Consider the following 14924-nt stretch of genomic DNA (forward strand, 5'->3'; position numbering starts at 1 on the left):
TTTAAGGTAGAAAGTAATCCAACAGGTAGTCCTTGGAAAAAAGGTATCTCCTAGAAAAAAAAATGTAAAAACAAAACAACTTTCTGTGTCACTGTGGTATTGAAACATGTTGCTGTAGGAATCAGAGATTGAGTGTGACACCCACTGTGACATGATCCAGAGTGACCGCAAGCAATCTCACGGTCTTGGTCTGGTTCAGGGTCCTTCTGGGAAATTCAATGAACTAGTTAAAATGGCCCATTCCAGCCTGGATCGGAAGGGCAATACAACAGTAAATTATCTGCAAAATGGGGGAGACGATGTACTGTTCTGTTTACAGTGATGTAGGGCAAAGAGCAGAACACAAAGACCTCCAAGCCATGGAAGAAGCTCCTCTCCCACCTGTCCACAGTTGGGGGCTGACTCCCTCCTGGGAGCAGAGGTACCTGGTCACCCCCCAGCCACAGAAACAGTAGTGCACCATTCTACTTGCTGCTAGGTAGAGATGACCAGCTGCTGAGGTTGCTCCTTCATGTACCCAAGATCCGTACTTTGAAAGAGTTGAACGTTAAGTTTCTACATCACAGCCCTAATGCGCCAAAACTCTATAGACAAAACTCTTGCTTTGCAAACGTGGACACTGTTTTCAATGGCTGTATTGAAGCAAAAGGCTGGTATGCTCAAGAAAAACAGAACAGAAAAGAACAAGACCAAAATACATTGAAGTTATTATTTGAGGTCTTTAAATTATTTTCTGTAATTACTGAGCTGGCAGTCCATTGTTATTAATTCATATTCAACCTATTTAAGCAGTCCCAGCAATGCAGGCGGAAAACAAATGCCTCGGTAATTTCCTAACTTTTGAGTGTTATTTTCTTGTCAGTTAAATTTAAAGCAACCCATTTCTGACCACATTATACCAAGTTAATCTCATTTAAAGTGCTTCACAAACCCTAACGGCTACACTAAGGTTTTGTACTAATGAAAGCAATTTACATAAATGAAATTTATGTCAATGCATTTCACGAACAATTTTTTGTTTTATAATAACTATAGTACTTATATGATAACATCTGTTGATATTCACAGTCTAAAGCTGGCAAAGATTTAAACCCACAACATTTTCCATGCATCATGTACATTATCTGTGAAAAGCAATAAAAAAAGCAATGAATGCATTAATCATACCAATATCATCTGCAAAGCATAAATCTGAAATACCTTTCACGTCAGCTCAAACTGCTATTTATTTTTTACACACCTGATTTTACACCATCTGTAAAAGGGCAAGACAAAGACTGCTGAGGAAATTCTATTTCTTGGCTGTTTGACTCTCACAGAATAATTTGGCTACGTTCTGTAAACAGAAGATTTACTATACGACTAAGAAAACGCGAAGCAGTTGAAAGTCCACTTTTATGAAAGGCCGGGGTAGCAGCCCCAGTGTTTTCACACCGCACCGTGGCGCCATATTTGTATGTTGGACACCTGTTTTACATTTCCCCTTGTCTGTCCATTACATGTGTTTTCACAAATACACATCAGGCCTAAACCCATTTTATGAGATAAACAGCAGAAGCAAGATGCCCAGTGATACCTTTTTAGTCTCTAGTTTCCCTCCTCTGAAGGATACCAACATTGCTGTCCCAGCCACCGCCCGACACCACGAGCATCATCTGCCCACAACTCCCAGGAGCCCAGCATGAATACACCACACAGAAATTTTTTTTTAAAGATTTTATTATTTATTTGAGAGAGAGAGATAAAGAGCTAGAAAGCACAAGGAGGGAGAGAGAGCACCATGGAGAGGGGCAGGTGCCCCAGGGAGTAGGGAGCCTGACGATGCGGGGCCCATTCCCAGGACCCTGGGATCATGACCTGAGCCGAAGGCAGACACTTAACTGACTGAGCCACCCAGGCGCCCCACCACGTAGGTATTTTAATTAGCTCCTCCAATGTTAGGTAAAGTTTGCTCAGGTGTGTTGCTCTCCATTCCAGTGACAACGAAGGATGCTTTCTGAGGTTTCGAGTCAATGGCAGCCACAGAGCCCGTCAGTGGGCACAAGTGACGCCAAGGCCACCATGTGCAATAAGCATACAGGTTTTCACCTGACCTGGTTCCCAGACACACAGACAGGAGCCTCTATGGTAACAGCAAAGGACACTCTCTAAGCTACATGATGAATCAGCCTTGGGAACACCCTCCTGGGAGTGTTCCCCTACCTTCAACAAGCAGGGTACGTTTCCACTTTCAAGAGCGCTCAGATGTGATATTTCTATTATTGCATTACTGACTGAGAACTTCGCACTGAGTTTTGGCTTACAACAATGAACAACGAAACCTGAATCAATTCTTCCACAACACGAACTGTTGAGAGCCGTGTCCCACTGAGGACTGTTAAGATTTTCATTAACAGTTGTCTTTCTTCTGGTATCGAGCTTTTGACTTCACTAAGTGTTTCAAAATGTTAACCATAAGCCTATTATCAAATTCCTCAATAAAACATTTTTATAAAGTAAGTGAGCAACAGTAACTTTCAACAGCTCTACAGCAGGAGCTCCAGGGCACAAGAAGGGAAAGATTTTACCAACCCCAAATTCACATATGGTGCTACTGCTGCTAGATGCACGAAATGGTGTTCCTCGGCACCCCACCCTCACGGGCCCACCACTCAGGGGGCCCCTCCCCGCGCCCCACCCTCTCAGTGGCAGCAGTTATAGCAACCGCAACTTGAAGAACAAGAGGCCAAACAAACGAAGCTCGGACCTTGCCTGCAAGCGGTACCCAAGACCTGCTATCCAGTCGTTTAAGGGCCATTTTTGTAGGTCAAAATGGGCTGAGGGTAAGCCAGTTCCTATGAGTCACTCTAAGAAAATCGAATGCCTCAAGGGCCAGTCCACTGGAGGCAGCCCTGGCGGGCAGAGGAGCTCCTCCGGGAATGCAGGGAATCCCAGGTCCTTGTCGCAAGGCTGCGTCCCCTTCTCCTGAGTCAAAAATGTTCTCCGTTACCAACTGGAATCTCCTCGTAGCCTCCTCCTGGAATTCTTCATTCACCCAAGAGATATCAAACCAGGTGCGGTATCCCATGGCGGCTGCTGGCCTATTCCCGATACTCGCTCCTCTCCACTCTGAACAAGGGAGGCTCAGCATCCCTGAGGGAGAGACAGGGAGCCTTCCCCAGGGGCTTGAGCTGCTGCACAGCCACTCGGGGCTCCTGCCCAGGAGGGCTCCACCTGCTGGCATCTGGGATAGCTGTTTCCTGGGTTCCAGAGCCTCACCTTCTGCACCTACCTCCAAAGCTTCAAACCACACCTGATTCTGGAAGCTTCCCACTTGACCCGACCCATAACACCTAATAAAATTTACCTTTATAAGACATGTACCCCGCGTTTCTAACAAGACATCTTGTTCTTTCCATGCAGGCACCCTGCAGGTGCCAAACACCTAAGAATCAGTTTGTCTCTGAGAGACCTCTCCCTCCTTAAGTCTACAAGAACAGAAGAAAAGCATCTAGTGCTTATAAACGTCCTCACAAATGCCAAGCCCACCCTGTGTGAGTCCAAGCGCTCCAAGCACAGACACCTGCGGCTCCAAGTCCAGGCAGCGCTATGCTCTGAAGGTTCAAGGAGGCTCACCGTGCCCGTCATGCTGCCCCGCGACCCTCCACACCTCCCCGGGGGAGACTCAGCGGCTCCTGGCCACACAACCTCTGCCCTGGCGCCCACCAACACTGTTAGAACCCCTTGGGAATTCTGCTCTTACAGTCTCTAAATATTTGCACCCATCTGAGCTATCAAATGAATACGGACCATTTGGAACTAACCATATCCTAGAATAAAACCACTAAGAAAAAAAAAGTTCCAATGTATTTTGCTGGCTACTTATTGTTATAGTGAAACCTAGAATAACCCAAAGCTTTGAGAATTAGGTCTTTCACCCAGGGTCACTAATTTTTCTCCCTCCCTTCCTTCCTTCCTCCCTATCTTAAAATTTTACTTGAGAGGTAGAGAGAAAAAAAAAAAGAGAGAGCATGAGCAGGAGGAGGGGGGAGGGAGAAGCAGCCTCTCCAGGAGCAGGGAGCCCACCTTGGGGCTCGATCCTAGGACCCTGGAATCGACCTGAGCGGAAGGCAGGCACTTAATCCACGGAGCCACCCAAGCACCCATGAAAAATGTTTCTAAAAGGTATGGTTCGTTGTCTATAGTAATAAGAGAAATGAATTCTAACGCAAATTTGTGACACCATTTCATCACACATTCTACATTAGCAAGCCCTTTAAAAACAGTAACACCCAGCAAGTGTAACCTTCCTCCTGAAAAATTATTGTAAGTAAAAAGGTGATGTAGAGAACTGAAAAATGTCCATAACCTATTAAGATAAAAAAGAACAAAATTTTTAGCTGTATGTTCAGCTCAGACTTTTAAAAATATATACTGACATCCAGTGTGGGCTGAACTCCGCTAAGGGAAAGAGGGGACCAGTTCGGACAGTGGCTCCCTCCAGGTTCCAGAGCTGAGGCCGGGAGAGGTGCTGCCACTGCCAGGAACACATGGGGCACGGGAGCCTCCCCAACTCTTGCTAAGGGCAGGGCCGCACCAAGGGAGACCCGGCCTCATGGAGCTGTGCCTAGGCACATGGAAATGCCTCTTCACAATGGAAAATTCTAGGCTAACATTCTCACTATCCATTTTGCACACACACAGGATAATATCTAGAAGATAAATTTCTAGATCTGGACAATGGGTATGTGCATTTTAAAAGCAGATACACAGGGTGGAGGGGTGCCTGGGTGGCTCAGTGGGTTAAAGCCTCTGCCTTTGGCTCAGGTCATGATCCCAGGGTCCTGGGATTGAGCCCCTCATCGGGCTCTCTGCTCAGCAGGGAGCCTGCTTCCCCCTTTCTCTGCCTGCCTCTCTGCCTACTTGTGATCTCTGTCTGTCTTATTAAATAAATAAAATCTTTTAAAGAAAAATAAAATAAAATAAAAATAAAAGCGGATACACACTCCCCAACTGCCCTCTAAGAAGGTTATACCAACTGACAGCCCCACCTCCTGCCTCCCCACCTCCTGTCTCCCACATCACAGCCCCACCTCCCTCCTTACCAGCTAGATTCCAAGTGCCAATGTTTTAATTCCTTCCTTTACTTACGCCCTTACTTCCCTTGCCCCTCAGTTCCTCCACTGGACTCATTTAGCAAAAGTACAGCCTTTTTTAAGCCCAACTCCACACCTACTTGAAGCCTGTGCCCAAGCAGCTGAACGTGGCTAAACAAAACACACAAAATCTTCACTTGCAAAGTATGACCAGAAATCTCCAGTGACACTGAAAACGGCCCAAAAACTGACCACAATCCCCTAATTAGTGGACTGTCTTAGCCTCCACGATGGCTATTCCACTCTTTTTCCAATCTTCCCAGATGTCCAACATTCCTCCCTCCCACTTCTGCTCATTCTCAATTGATAGCCTCACTAAAAAATTGAAACCATCAAAAAGAATTACTTCTACTTCCCAGGAGCAAGTACCAAACGACCTTCATTGACATTTATACATTCTGCCTTCCCTCCTCTGACAGTGGACACACCAGATGCCCTGCGCCTCAACCTGCCCATTCCATCCTGTGCACTCTCTTGCCAACCAGGCCTGTGCTCTCACAATTATCCCTTCTGACAATTCTCAAACCGGTATCTCCATCCTGGGCTCCGACCTCCCACAGCCAAGTGCTGACTTGATAATGCCATCTGAGTGACTAATAAGGATCTCACACCTGCCCCGTCCAAAACAGGATTCTCAGCTCCCTACCCTGCCCCACCTGCCTCAGCTCAGGAAATGGCACCAAGAGTACCATCCTTTACCCTCTAGCTTGAATCAAAACCTTGGGATCATCCTTGACTCTCCCTCCCCCACCCCCCCATATCCAATCTAACAGCAAGTCTTGTTTGTTCTCTCTTCAAAATATACGAGGAATCCTACATTTCTCTTCACTGCCAGCTCCCTCACCCCCCATCATCCCTTACCTAGCCTGCCACACGGCATCCTAGCTAGTGGGTCTGGTTCTGCTCTGGTCCTCCTACCGTCTCTTCACAGCACATCAGCCAGGACAGTCTTTCTAGAACATAACCAAATCACGGCACATCTGTGCTTGAAATCCCTACAGCTTTCCCATCCAGAATAAAACCTAAAGTCCTCACCAAATGGACAAGGCTCTGGGCTCTCCTCAGTCCCATCTCCTACCAGTCTCTCCTTTCTGCTCACTCCAGAACACTGGTCTTTGGCTAAGATCATTCCTGCTTCAGGAATTCTGTACCTGCTTTTCTCTCCTTCAGGAATGCTCTTCCTTGGGGTCTTCACGTGCTGAGCTCCTTCACATGATTCAGGCCTCAGGTGTCCCCTCTCTAAAGACAGCCTGTGAGACCACCCCATCTTAAACAGCCTCCATTCAATTACCCTACTTTTCTCCGTGGCACTTATCTCTACCTGAAATTATTTACTCATTTGCTTCTTGTCTATCTTCTCCACTAGAACAGAACTACCTGAGCTTAGAATTGTGCCTGGCACAGTGAAGATGCTTCATACATATTTGGTGAGTGAATAAATACCATTTATTTAATGGTATTTAAAAGTCAAGCTGGTTTTTAAAACCATCACTGCATGAAAAGTACTACGTTATGAATAAACTCTATCAGAGGAAAAAGACCAGAAAATAAACTAGATGAAAGAAGTTACAATGGGACGTTTTCTTAATGTACAACATCCTATTTTAGCGTTTCCTATTATTGTTTTATAATAAAAACCAGGATCTTTTCTGTCCTAAATAAAAGGTTAGTGAGCATCTATGAGGAAGAGAGGGTCACGACTGTAAGCATCGGCTGTGAAAAAGAGAAAGGTAACTCTGAGAGCTGGGAGCTGGCCTGGCAGACGCACCAAGGCCCTGGGGTTACACACGAAGAGCAGACAAGGCCACTCCGCGAGCAGGATGGATTCAAACAAAAACAAGACCAAGTGCAAGGTTAAGTGAACACAGACAAAACATGAACACTGTCCACACCACAAAACAACAAACGTCCCCCCTCTCCCAGCTAATGAGTGTTGCTTCTCTGCCCACTTCAGCTTTGGCCCCACTTTAGTCTACCCTCCCTACGGGTAAGATGGATTAAAATACTGAAGCACAGAACTCCCCATTTTCTGACAGCGTCCAAGCCAGACCAAACTATCTTCCCAACACCATCAGTTCCCTGATACTCGCAGTCTCCCTCTTGCTGCAACAAGCAATTCAGCCCCACCTGCTCCAGTAAAGCCCCGGGGTGGTCCTGGTGATCTTGGGCGGGTGGGCAATGACAGGTGTCAACGACATCAGCTGCAATTACCGGCCACTGGACATGCAGAAGCCCTAAGGGACCCAGCTGGAAAACTGACCCCAGGAGATGATCTCAGGGCTGGTTCTCTGAATACACTCCCTGATTTTCTTGTCATCTGCCTCTTTCTCCTAAAAGCTGAGTGAAGGAAATAAAAAAAAATTTTTTTTAAAGTCAAATTAATCAAAATGTCCCGATGAATAGTATTACAATTAATCAAGGATGCCCTGCACAGCTTCTCTTTCCTCCCATTTCTGAAAGTCGCCCCAAGCACAGGGTTAGCGGGGGCTGGATGACTGACTCTTGGGCAGAGCCTGAGGCAATGCTACTCAAATACTTTAAGCCACATGTTCAAGCCCAATAAATTAGCCCAGGCTTAAAGAAGTCAGGCTGTACACATGTAAGAATTTTAATAAGCCCGGAAAATGCTACCTAGAGCTTATGCACGAGCTTACTGTACCAATGGGATTCGCTGCCACCAGCCACAGAGTGCTAAGCCCCTGACAAGAGCTGTCGAGCACATGAGGCAGCAGGGACAGGGAATCGGCTTGGTCTAGGTCTCCTCAGGAGCTGGAGACTGAAAGCAGAAGGCTGGCAGCCAGATGGACGGAGAGCAGAAGAGGGCACAGCTCAGTGGAGCCAACGGCATTTCCTAGGAAAACATGTCGAAGGTTTGTTTGGTGGAAACCTGGTCCTCACACACCCTTCCAGAAACTAGCAAACACTGTAATCAATGTCTGCATTTATCAAATGCCTGTTTGTATCCAGAACTGTGTTAGCTACAATAGAGAGTTATTGAAGCAAACATGGTCTCTGCCTTCTAGATGCTGACACCTAATATAAATAAAAACAGTAAATCTGTCCAGAGGATTACCAAACTCACTGAACAAACACGAAATAGTCAAAAGCACCGACCTTGTACAAATGCGGTGGGGTAAGAGCTGCAGGGTAAGTCATGGGAGATGACTCTCTAAACAGGGCGGGACTCTAGTGGAACAGTCACCTTGTTGAGGCCAAGTCTCCAAGGGGGAAGGTCAGCTTTTAAGAAAAGCTGCAAGGGCTGGGGTAAAATGAGCCAATCAGAGAAAAGCGTGAAGCTTGGGGCTTGGTTTAGAGAATGAAATACATGTACACAGAGAAAGAAAACTTGACAAGCATCCAAGAAAAGTAGGGGGAATAAGTCGAGCAGGTGTATGTTTCTCTACTGCTGTTCCTCAAGCCCTCTTCTGGGCTTGTGTGTATCTTCTGGGCTTGTGTGTATCTTCTGATACACACAAGAAACTCACACATCCTTTTAATGTTATTTAAACTTTTAAAGGAAACTAAATGTCCTAACCCACACCAAACCAGAGGGTTCAGAATCTGATTTTCCAGATGACAAACACCACTCCCTTCCCCTAGAGCTGGGACTCACCCAGCTGGATGGCAGCACCTGTCCGCAAGGACAGTGCAGCTGTCACTGACTTAAGGATCCACACAGGACCAGACCACCAGTAGTATTAAAGAGCCGCAGCCTGAGAGGATACAGACAGACAAGGGTACTAGCAAGGATATGTCATATTTACCTGATTAAAATTTTTGAAGGAAAACTCCTTGTAGATGGCATCTCTCTCAGGTAATTCTGACCATCCTGCTGCTTTCAGGTCAAGGATAACTTGGTTCCTCTCCTCTGCTGTCAAATGGCGAGCATCTGCTGCCTATAAAAGAACACATGTAATACCTGAAATGTAGAGGTTCAGTCAAACTCGAATGCATAGCCCTTTCCCTTATGGAGAGATGCAGAAAAATACCTTAAGGGCAACAATCTGTGACCATTTTGGATTCCTCTGTTCTCAAAAAATAGAAAACGAGGCTAGCTCCATACAAAATAAGCTGCCTCCATGCTAAGGCATCTCACACTTACTGTTGCCTCCCACTTCACAATTCTGTGTCTCTGGTTTATCACAGATACAACCATCAGCCATTACCGCTGGTCATCTTACCATGACCGTATTACTAACGGCCAGCATTCCCAGATGTGGGAAATTCGGTAAGCATACCCACACAAGGAGACCCTGCAAGTCCGCCGTCAGGGCCCAAATTAGAACTCAGGGCTCTATACTCCTGGTCCACTGCTCTTTGGACGGTCCCACACACCTTGGTGTTCTTCACTGCCTACTCACATGGCTCTTAACTCTCTGGGTGCACTATCCCCTTTCTGATGAAAACTAACCTCCAGGGGGAAAAACACAATCACACACTTAACACAGGATTTGGGATAATAACTTCTGGGGGTCCACAGATCCTCTGCACTACAGGCAAAAAGCCCTTGCCTTAGTACAGTGAATTTTTCCAGGATACCAGTAAGACAAATCCCCCCAGTCTGGCCAGAGCACTGCCCACCTTGTTCCCACACTCACCCTGGTGATGAAACTCACAAACCCAGAGTTCTGTTGGCTAACATGCCCCCACTTTCCATGCAATTTGTTTTTTAATTGAAAGAACTCTATACATCATGGCCAGAGAAAGGAGAGGACACTCTAGCAGAAGTCAGAAGAGCTTAGCTCTCGCTCCAGCATAAATGCCAACCAATCTCTCTGACCATACCTATTTGCAGGGCTACTGAAGGCTCAGGTAAGAGAGGGACTGTCACCCAGAAAGACAAAACATATTATAAAGGGCTCCTCATCAAACAGCAACTGGGGGCTTAGCTATATCCCCTACTGTGAAATTACAACTCATTCCCACTTCAGAAACCCTGAAATTGTTCATCACTGACATTAAAGTAAGTAAAAGGGCAGAGTAAGTAAAACAACTTTAAGACTATTTATTCTGGGACACCTGGCTGGCTCAGTCGGTTAAGCATCTACATTCGGCTCGGTTCACGATCTCAGGGTCCTAGGATCAAGCCCCACACCAGTCTCCCTGCTCAGTGGGGAGCCTGATTCTCCCTCTCCCTCTGCCTCTCCCCCCTCTCCCTCTGCCTCTCCCCCCTCTCCCACTGGCGCACATTTGCTAATAAATAACTAATATCTTTAAAAAAAAGGGGGGGGGGCAACTTATTCTAAGAAGAGGAAAAAAGGTTGCTAATGAACCAATTTTCTTGTCTCTCTTCCTTGCTAGGCCAGCCACCCTTCTCCACAACTAACATAAGAAAAAAAAAGAGGGAAAAAAAACCCTCTTAATAAATAAAAACATTTGAAGACCTGTTATCAAAAGCACTTAAACTATTAAGATCCAAAACATCTCCTCATTACTCTTACCATGACCTGTTATAGGAAATAATCTAAAATTCTTATTAGTCACTTAAATATGTTAAGTCAACTCAGAAAAGTATGGAAAAGAAATTAAATTATGTGTCCACTCTGAGTAGCTGCCAGGAAAACTCTTAACCATGCTGTGGGCAGTGCAGCAGTCACCTGGAGTGAGTGAAACACACCCCCTGCACTGTTTTCCTCCACATTCTCCGCCATGCACATCCCCAAAGAGGGCAATGGTATGCACTCTGTGCTTACCACAGGTGTCTGCCCAAGAACAGGGACCGTGTCCAGGGCTGTGAAATGGAGCAACTTCATCTACGAAACACAAATGGTCCCCTTGGAGACACACCTTCTGCAGAACCCTTTATGATGGGCTTATTTTTTTTTTTTTTTCCTGTGGGAGATGGGGATGGGGATAGGGAAAAGTAGAGGATTTGGAGAGAACAAACTTCATCCAAGGCCTCACTTGGTTACTTTCAGCTATGGGGATGCTGAACAAATCACTTAGCTTCTCTCAATACCAGTATATCATGTCTATGGTGGGGGCATCACAACCTCTACCTGTCGACACTTTTTTAAGATTTTATTTATTTATTTGAGAAAGAGAGAGACCACAAGCAGAAGGAGTGGCAGAGGGAGAGGAGAACCAGACTCCCTGCTGAGCACAACCCTGGGATTATCATCTGAGCCGAAGGCAGACACTTAACCGACTGAGCCACCCAGGCGCCCCGAGATTTTTTTTGAGAGAGTTAAATTTAAAGAGATCTTGAGGGCGCCTGGGTGGCTCAGTGGGTTAAAGCCTCTGCCTTCAGCTCAGGTCATGGTGCCAGGGTCCTGGGATCGAGCCCCACATCGGGCTCTCTGCTCAGCAGGGAGCCTGCTTCCCTTCCTCTCTCTGCCTGCCTCTCTGCCTACTTGTGATCTCTGTCTGTCAAATAAATAAATAAAATCTTTAAAAAAAAAAGAGAGAGATCTTGAATGTGAAGGCACCCAGCATTAGACCCTGGCACGTGGGAGCCTCTCAAATCCTGTTTGTTCATTCCTCTGAACCCCGTATTTTTACTTAATCATCAGCACCTTGGGTACAGGTATACCCTGGGACATGCTTAGGTGACAGTAAGCACTGAACTCGTGCTCTCACCTTAGTGGCCACGAAACAGTGTTCACCTTCCTCCACCATCGAGCTATCTTCAATGTGTCCTATTAAAGACTTTCAAAGGGCCAAGGGGGCTCCCGCCAGCCTCTTATTAAGATGAAACACGAAGTTTGATACAACATTCCTCCACTAGGTGGTGCTGCGTGTTAAAGCTTCCCCTCAGTTAATGTATCCCAATATATTAATTTCTGATGCCAGAAAAATGACGAAACTCCCCGCGGAAGAGGAAAGAAGTATAGATTTGCCTCCCCAAATACGATAATTTGTTAATAATTCCTCCCAAACATGACAGCAAACAAGTGAGCTAACTCCGCGCTGAGCCAGCGGCTTTTCGGCGAGCGCGCCGCGCCTTTAGTCACTTCAAGTGACCCTCAGCGTCAGACAGCTTTGCAGCTACTTGTACTTTCTTTACACAAAACTCGTCCTTGGTTTTCTTCCGGCGGGCAGCTTCGCAGACAACGACAAACGATGATGCTGCAGAGCCCCTGTCTCCGGCCAGGCGTCTGGCAGGTGCCCAGCGCCCGAACTCGGCTCCCCGAGGTCCGACACCGGAAGCCGGGCCCACTACGGGGCTGGCCCGGGTCCTTCCCCCACGGCCACCAGCCGGCGGCGCGGGGCCTCGCCCTCCTCCCGCACCGCGGGCCCCGGCACTCACCGTGGCCGAGAAGCTCCGGCCCCGGCCCCGCAGCGTCGCCAGCAGGAGCCGCGACGCCCCCCGCGCCCCTACGGCCGCCGCCATGGCCGCCGGCCCAGGGCTGCCCGGCGCGCTGCCTGCCCGCAGCCCGCAGGCGTCCTCCGGGCGGGCCGGGAGCCGGGATCGGTGCGGGTGGCCCCCAGCCGCGGGCCAATTGGTCATGCAGGCGCCCGCGCGGCCCGCCCCGGAAGGTCCCGGGAGCTTCAGGGCCGCCGACCGTGCTGGCAGCAGGCGGGCGGGCGCCACAGGCCCCCGCGCTCTCAGGTCCCGCTCCGCGCCCGCCGCGTCATGCCCGCTTCGTGGCCGCTCTCCCGCCCGAGTACTCAGGTTTAACCCCCGATTGGGCTCTTCGGTGTCCGGGCTCCGACTCGCCGCACGCTCGAGGACAGTCGGTGCTGGGCTCCCTGCTGGGGGGTGAGGCCAAGAGCCCGAGCCGGTGGGGGGCACTTCGCGGACGGGCACGGGGGGAGATGGGCTCTGGTGGGTGGGTGGGAACCAGTCCCTTCCCCCGCTTGCGGAGGGCAGAGAACCACAGTAGTTCGGGTCTGGGCATGTAAGGCAGGGAGCCGTGGGTGCTGCTGGGCCTGCCTAGCCGCTGAGGCCTTGGGCACGCTGCTTCATCGGTGCTGGCCCAGATAGGACAATCTGGAAACCCGGCTCTTCATGCTCTCTTTAGAGCACGGTGCTCTCTCGCAGTGATGAACGTAGACAGTCAGAGGATTCCCCCCCCCCCGCCCCCGCCCCCAAAGAGGCGGATTCTTTCATGTATGTATTTACTAGTATTTTATTCTTACTTTTTTTTCTTACCTTTTTTTTTTGACATGTCACATACAATTTACTGGCTTTTAGTGTATTTACTTGCACCTTTTTTTACTAGCTTAAGCAAATTAATAATAAAACCAAGTTTGTTTAGAATTTAGCCATATACTCAATTTTTTAATATCAGAGTCCATATAAGTTCAACTTAGCAGTTGCTAGCAGTTAATTTTATATTCCATATGGAGTTGGGGGGGAAAAAAGCTTTCTTGCCTCAAAATATCCTAAAATTCAGACATGGCGCAATATGCATTCTTAGCATTTTGCCCACTTGACAAAAACTCAAGGGAGGAATCTTGCTGCAGACCCTGATCAGATGTCACTGACCTCAAGGCATCCATCTAAGGCACTACAGTTTCCGTTGCCTGATGGCCTCAAGTCGGCAGCAACTGGAGATGGAATTAAAAGTTTCATTTCCAATACTTAATCGGGTGTATACAATCATGAATACCTTGCAGACTTGCTTATTAAAGTGAGAACCGCAAAATGAACTGGTAGGTGTGAGGTAACAAGACTCCTCATTTTCCTTCCCTAAATCCACTTTAGGAAACTGGTGTCTCAGCTCTGGTTATGAAAAGCAGCAGCAGTAGCATGCTGGTAGGGCCTAGGGCAAGTGATGTTCACCAGTAGGGGCTGTGGATACTCAGCCTTCACATGTAGGTCTCCAGTTAGTAGGATTTAAGTTCCTTACCAAAGATTTATTGAGCAAGCCCTCTATAGTGGACACTCTTGGGAAAGGCAGTCTCCTGCTCACAGTCTTTTAAGCCCTGCTCACCCATGTAAGAATGGGCCTTAGGCCTAGAACACTCCCTTACTGATAGTTACAAAGAGCCCATACAGCCTGTTCCAGGCTTAACACCTTGTGTGGGAATATCCTTCCCTGATCCAGGCTCACTCAATGTGTACTCCTGTATTCTGCTTAAGCATGTATGTCAGAGCCCTGGGGCATGCCCCCTCTTCCCCGCCCCCTGCCCCTTTCAGTATTACAGACTCCACTGGGTTGGAAGGAGCTTGTGCTAAGACACTAGAGGGGCACTCTGGCCTTTCACTGCTGGGGAGGATCCACTTGCCTTGGGGACCACCGCACACTCCTAGAGCTGATCTCGCTCTGTCTCTTTTGTTGAGTACAAATGCTATTCCATCCAGTATGGGACTGTGTTGTGTCTTCCTTGGCAACTGATACTAACCAGGAGTGAGCAGAAGTGTCTGGATTTATGTCCCTGATGACTGGCATTCTCATGATCTTTCTGTCTTCCACGCAGCTGAATTCCCGCCCTCCCCATCCCTGGCACTGGTACTGCGACACAGACACCATGCTTGGCTTGGGATAGTTTAGCTGATCTTGGACATTTCGTCCTGCCTCCTACTTCCTGTCCTGCCTCCTACTTCCCATTCCCTCAGCACCAGGGCTTTCCAACTGATCCTCTCTACGCCTGAACCTCCCCTCTAGGGAATGGCCCTGCTCCACCTTCCCTCCAAGGGAAACCCAGGTAGCTTGTCTCAGCTTAGTATTAGAAGCAAAGCCATGGATTTGTTGGCCGTGCTAGGAGCCTATCCTCATCCTCCACACCAGCATCAGGCCCCATTACATATCAAAGGCATAAATATGCCTGTATCTTTGATAAGACAGCTTCTCATCTGGGAGTGTGCCCCCCCAGGAAATAAGACTATATACAATCATAACT

At 47.9% G+C, this 14924-nt stretch overlaps 1 protein-coding gene across 1 annotated transcript in view; it reads right to left on the bottom strand.

Annotated features, from left to right (window-relative positions):
• The window catches only part of PCBD2 (pterin-4 alpha-carbinolamine dehydratase 2), a 51969-nt gene extending 37050 nt beyond the window's left edge, over positions 1-14919 (bottom strand). Inside the window, exons 1-2 of the mRNA XM_080804158.1 lie at positions 12385-14919; positions 8900-9031 (exon numbers count right to left, since the gene is read on the bottom strand). Coding sequence (XP_080660284.1) covers positions 8900-9031; positions 12385-12585 — 333 coding nt within the window. The 5' untranslated portion in view covers positions 12586-14919. The remainder of the gene's footprint in view (positions 1-8899; positions 9032-12384) is intronic.
• Between the last annotated feature and the right edge of the window lie 5 nt (positions 14920-14924).

The sequence above is a fragment of the Martes martes genome (assembly GCF_963455335.1).
Source record: "Martes martes genome assembly, chromosome: 5".
Classification (NCBI taxonomy): domain Eukaryota; kingdom Metazoa; phylum Chordata; class Mammalia; order Carnivora; family Mustelidae; genus Martes; species Martes martes.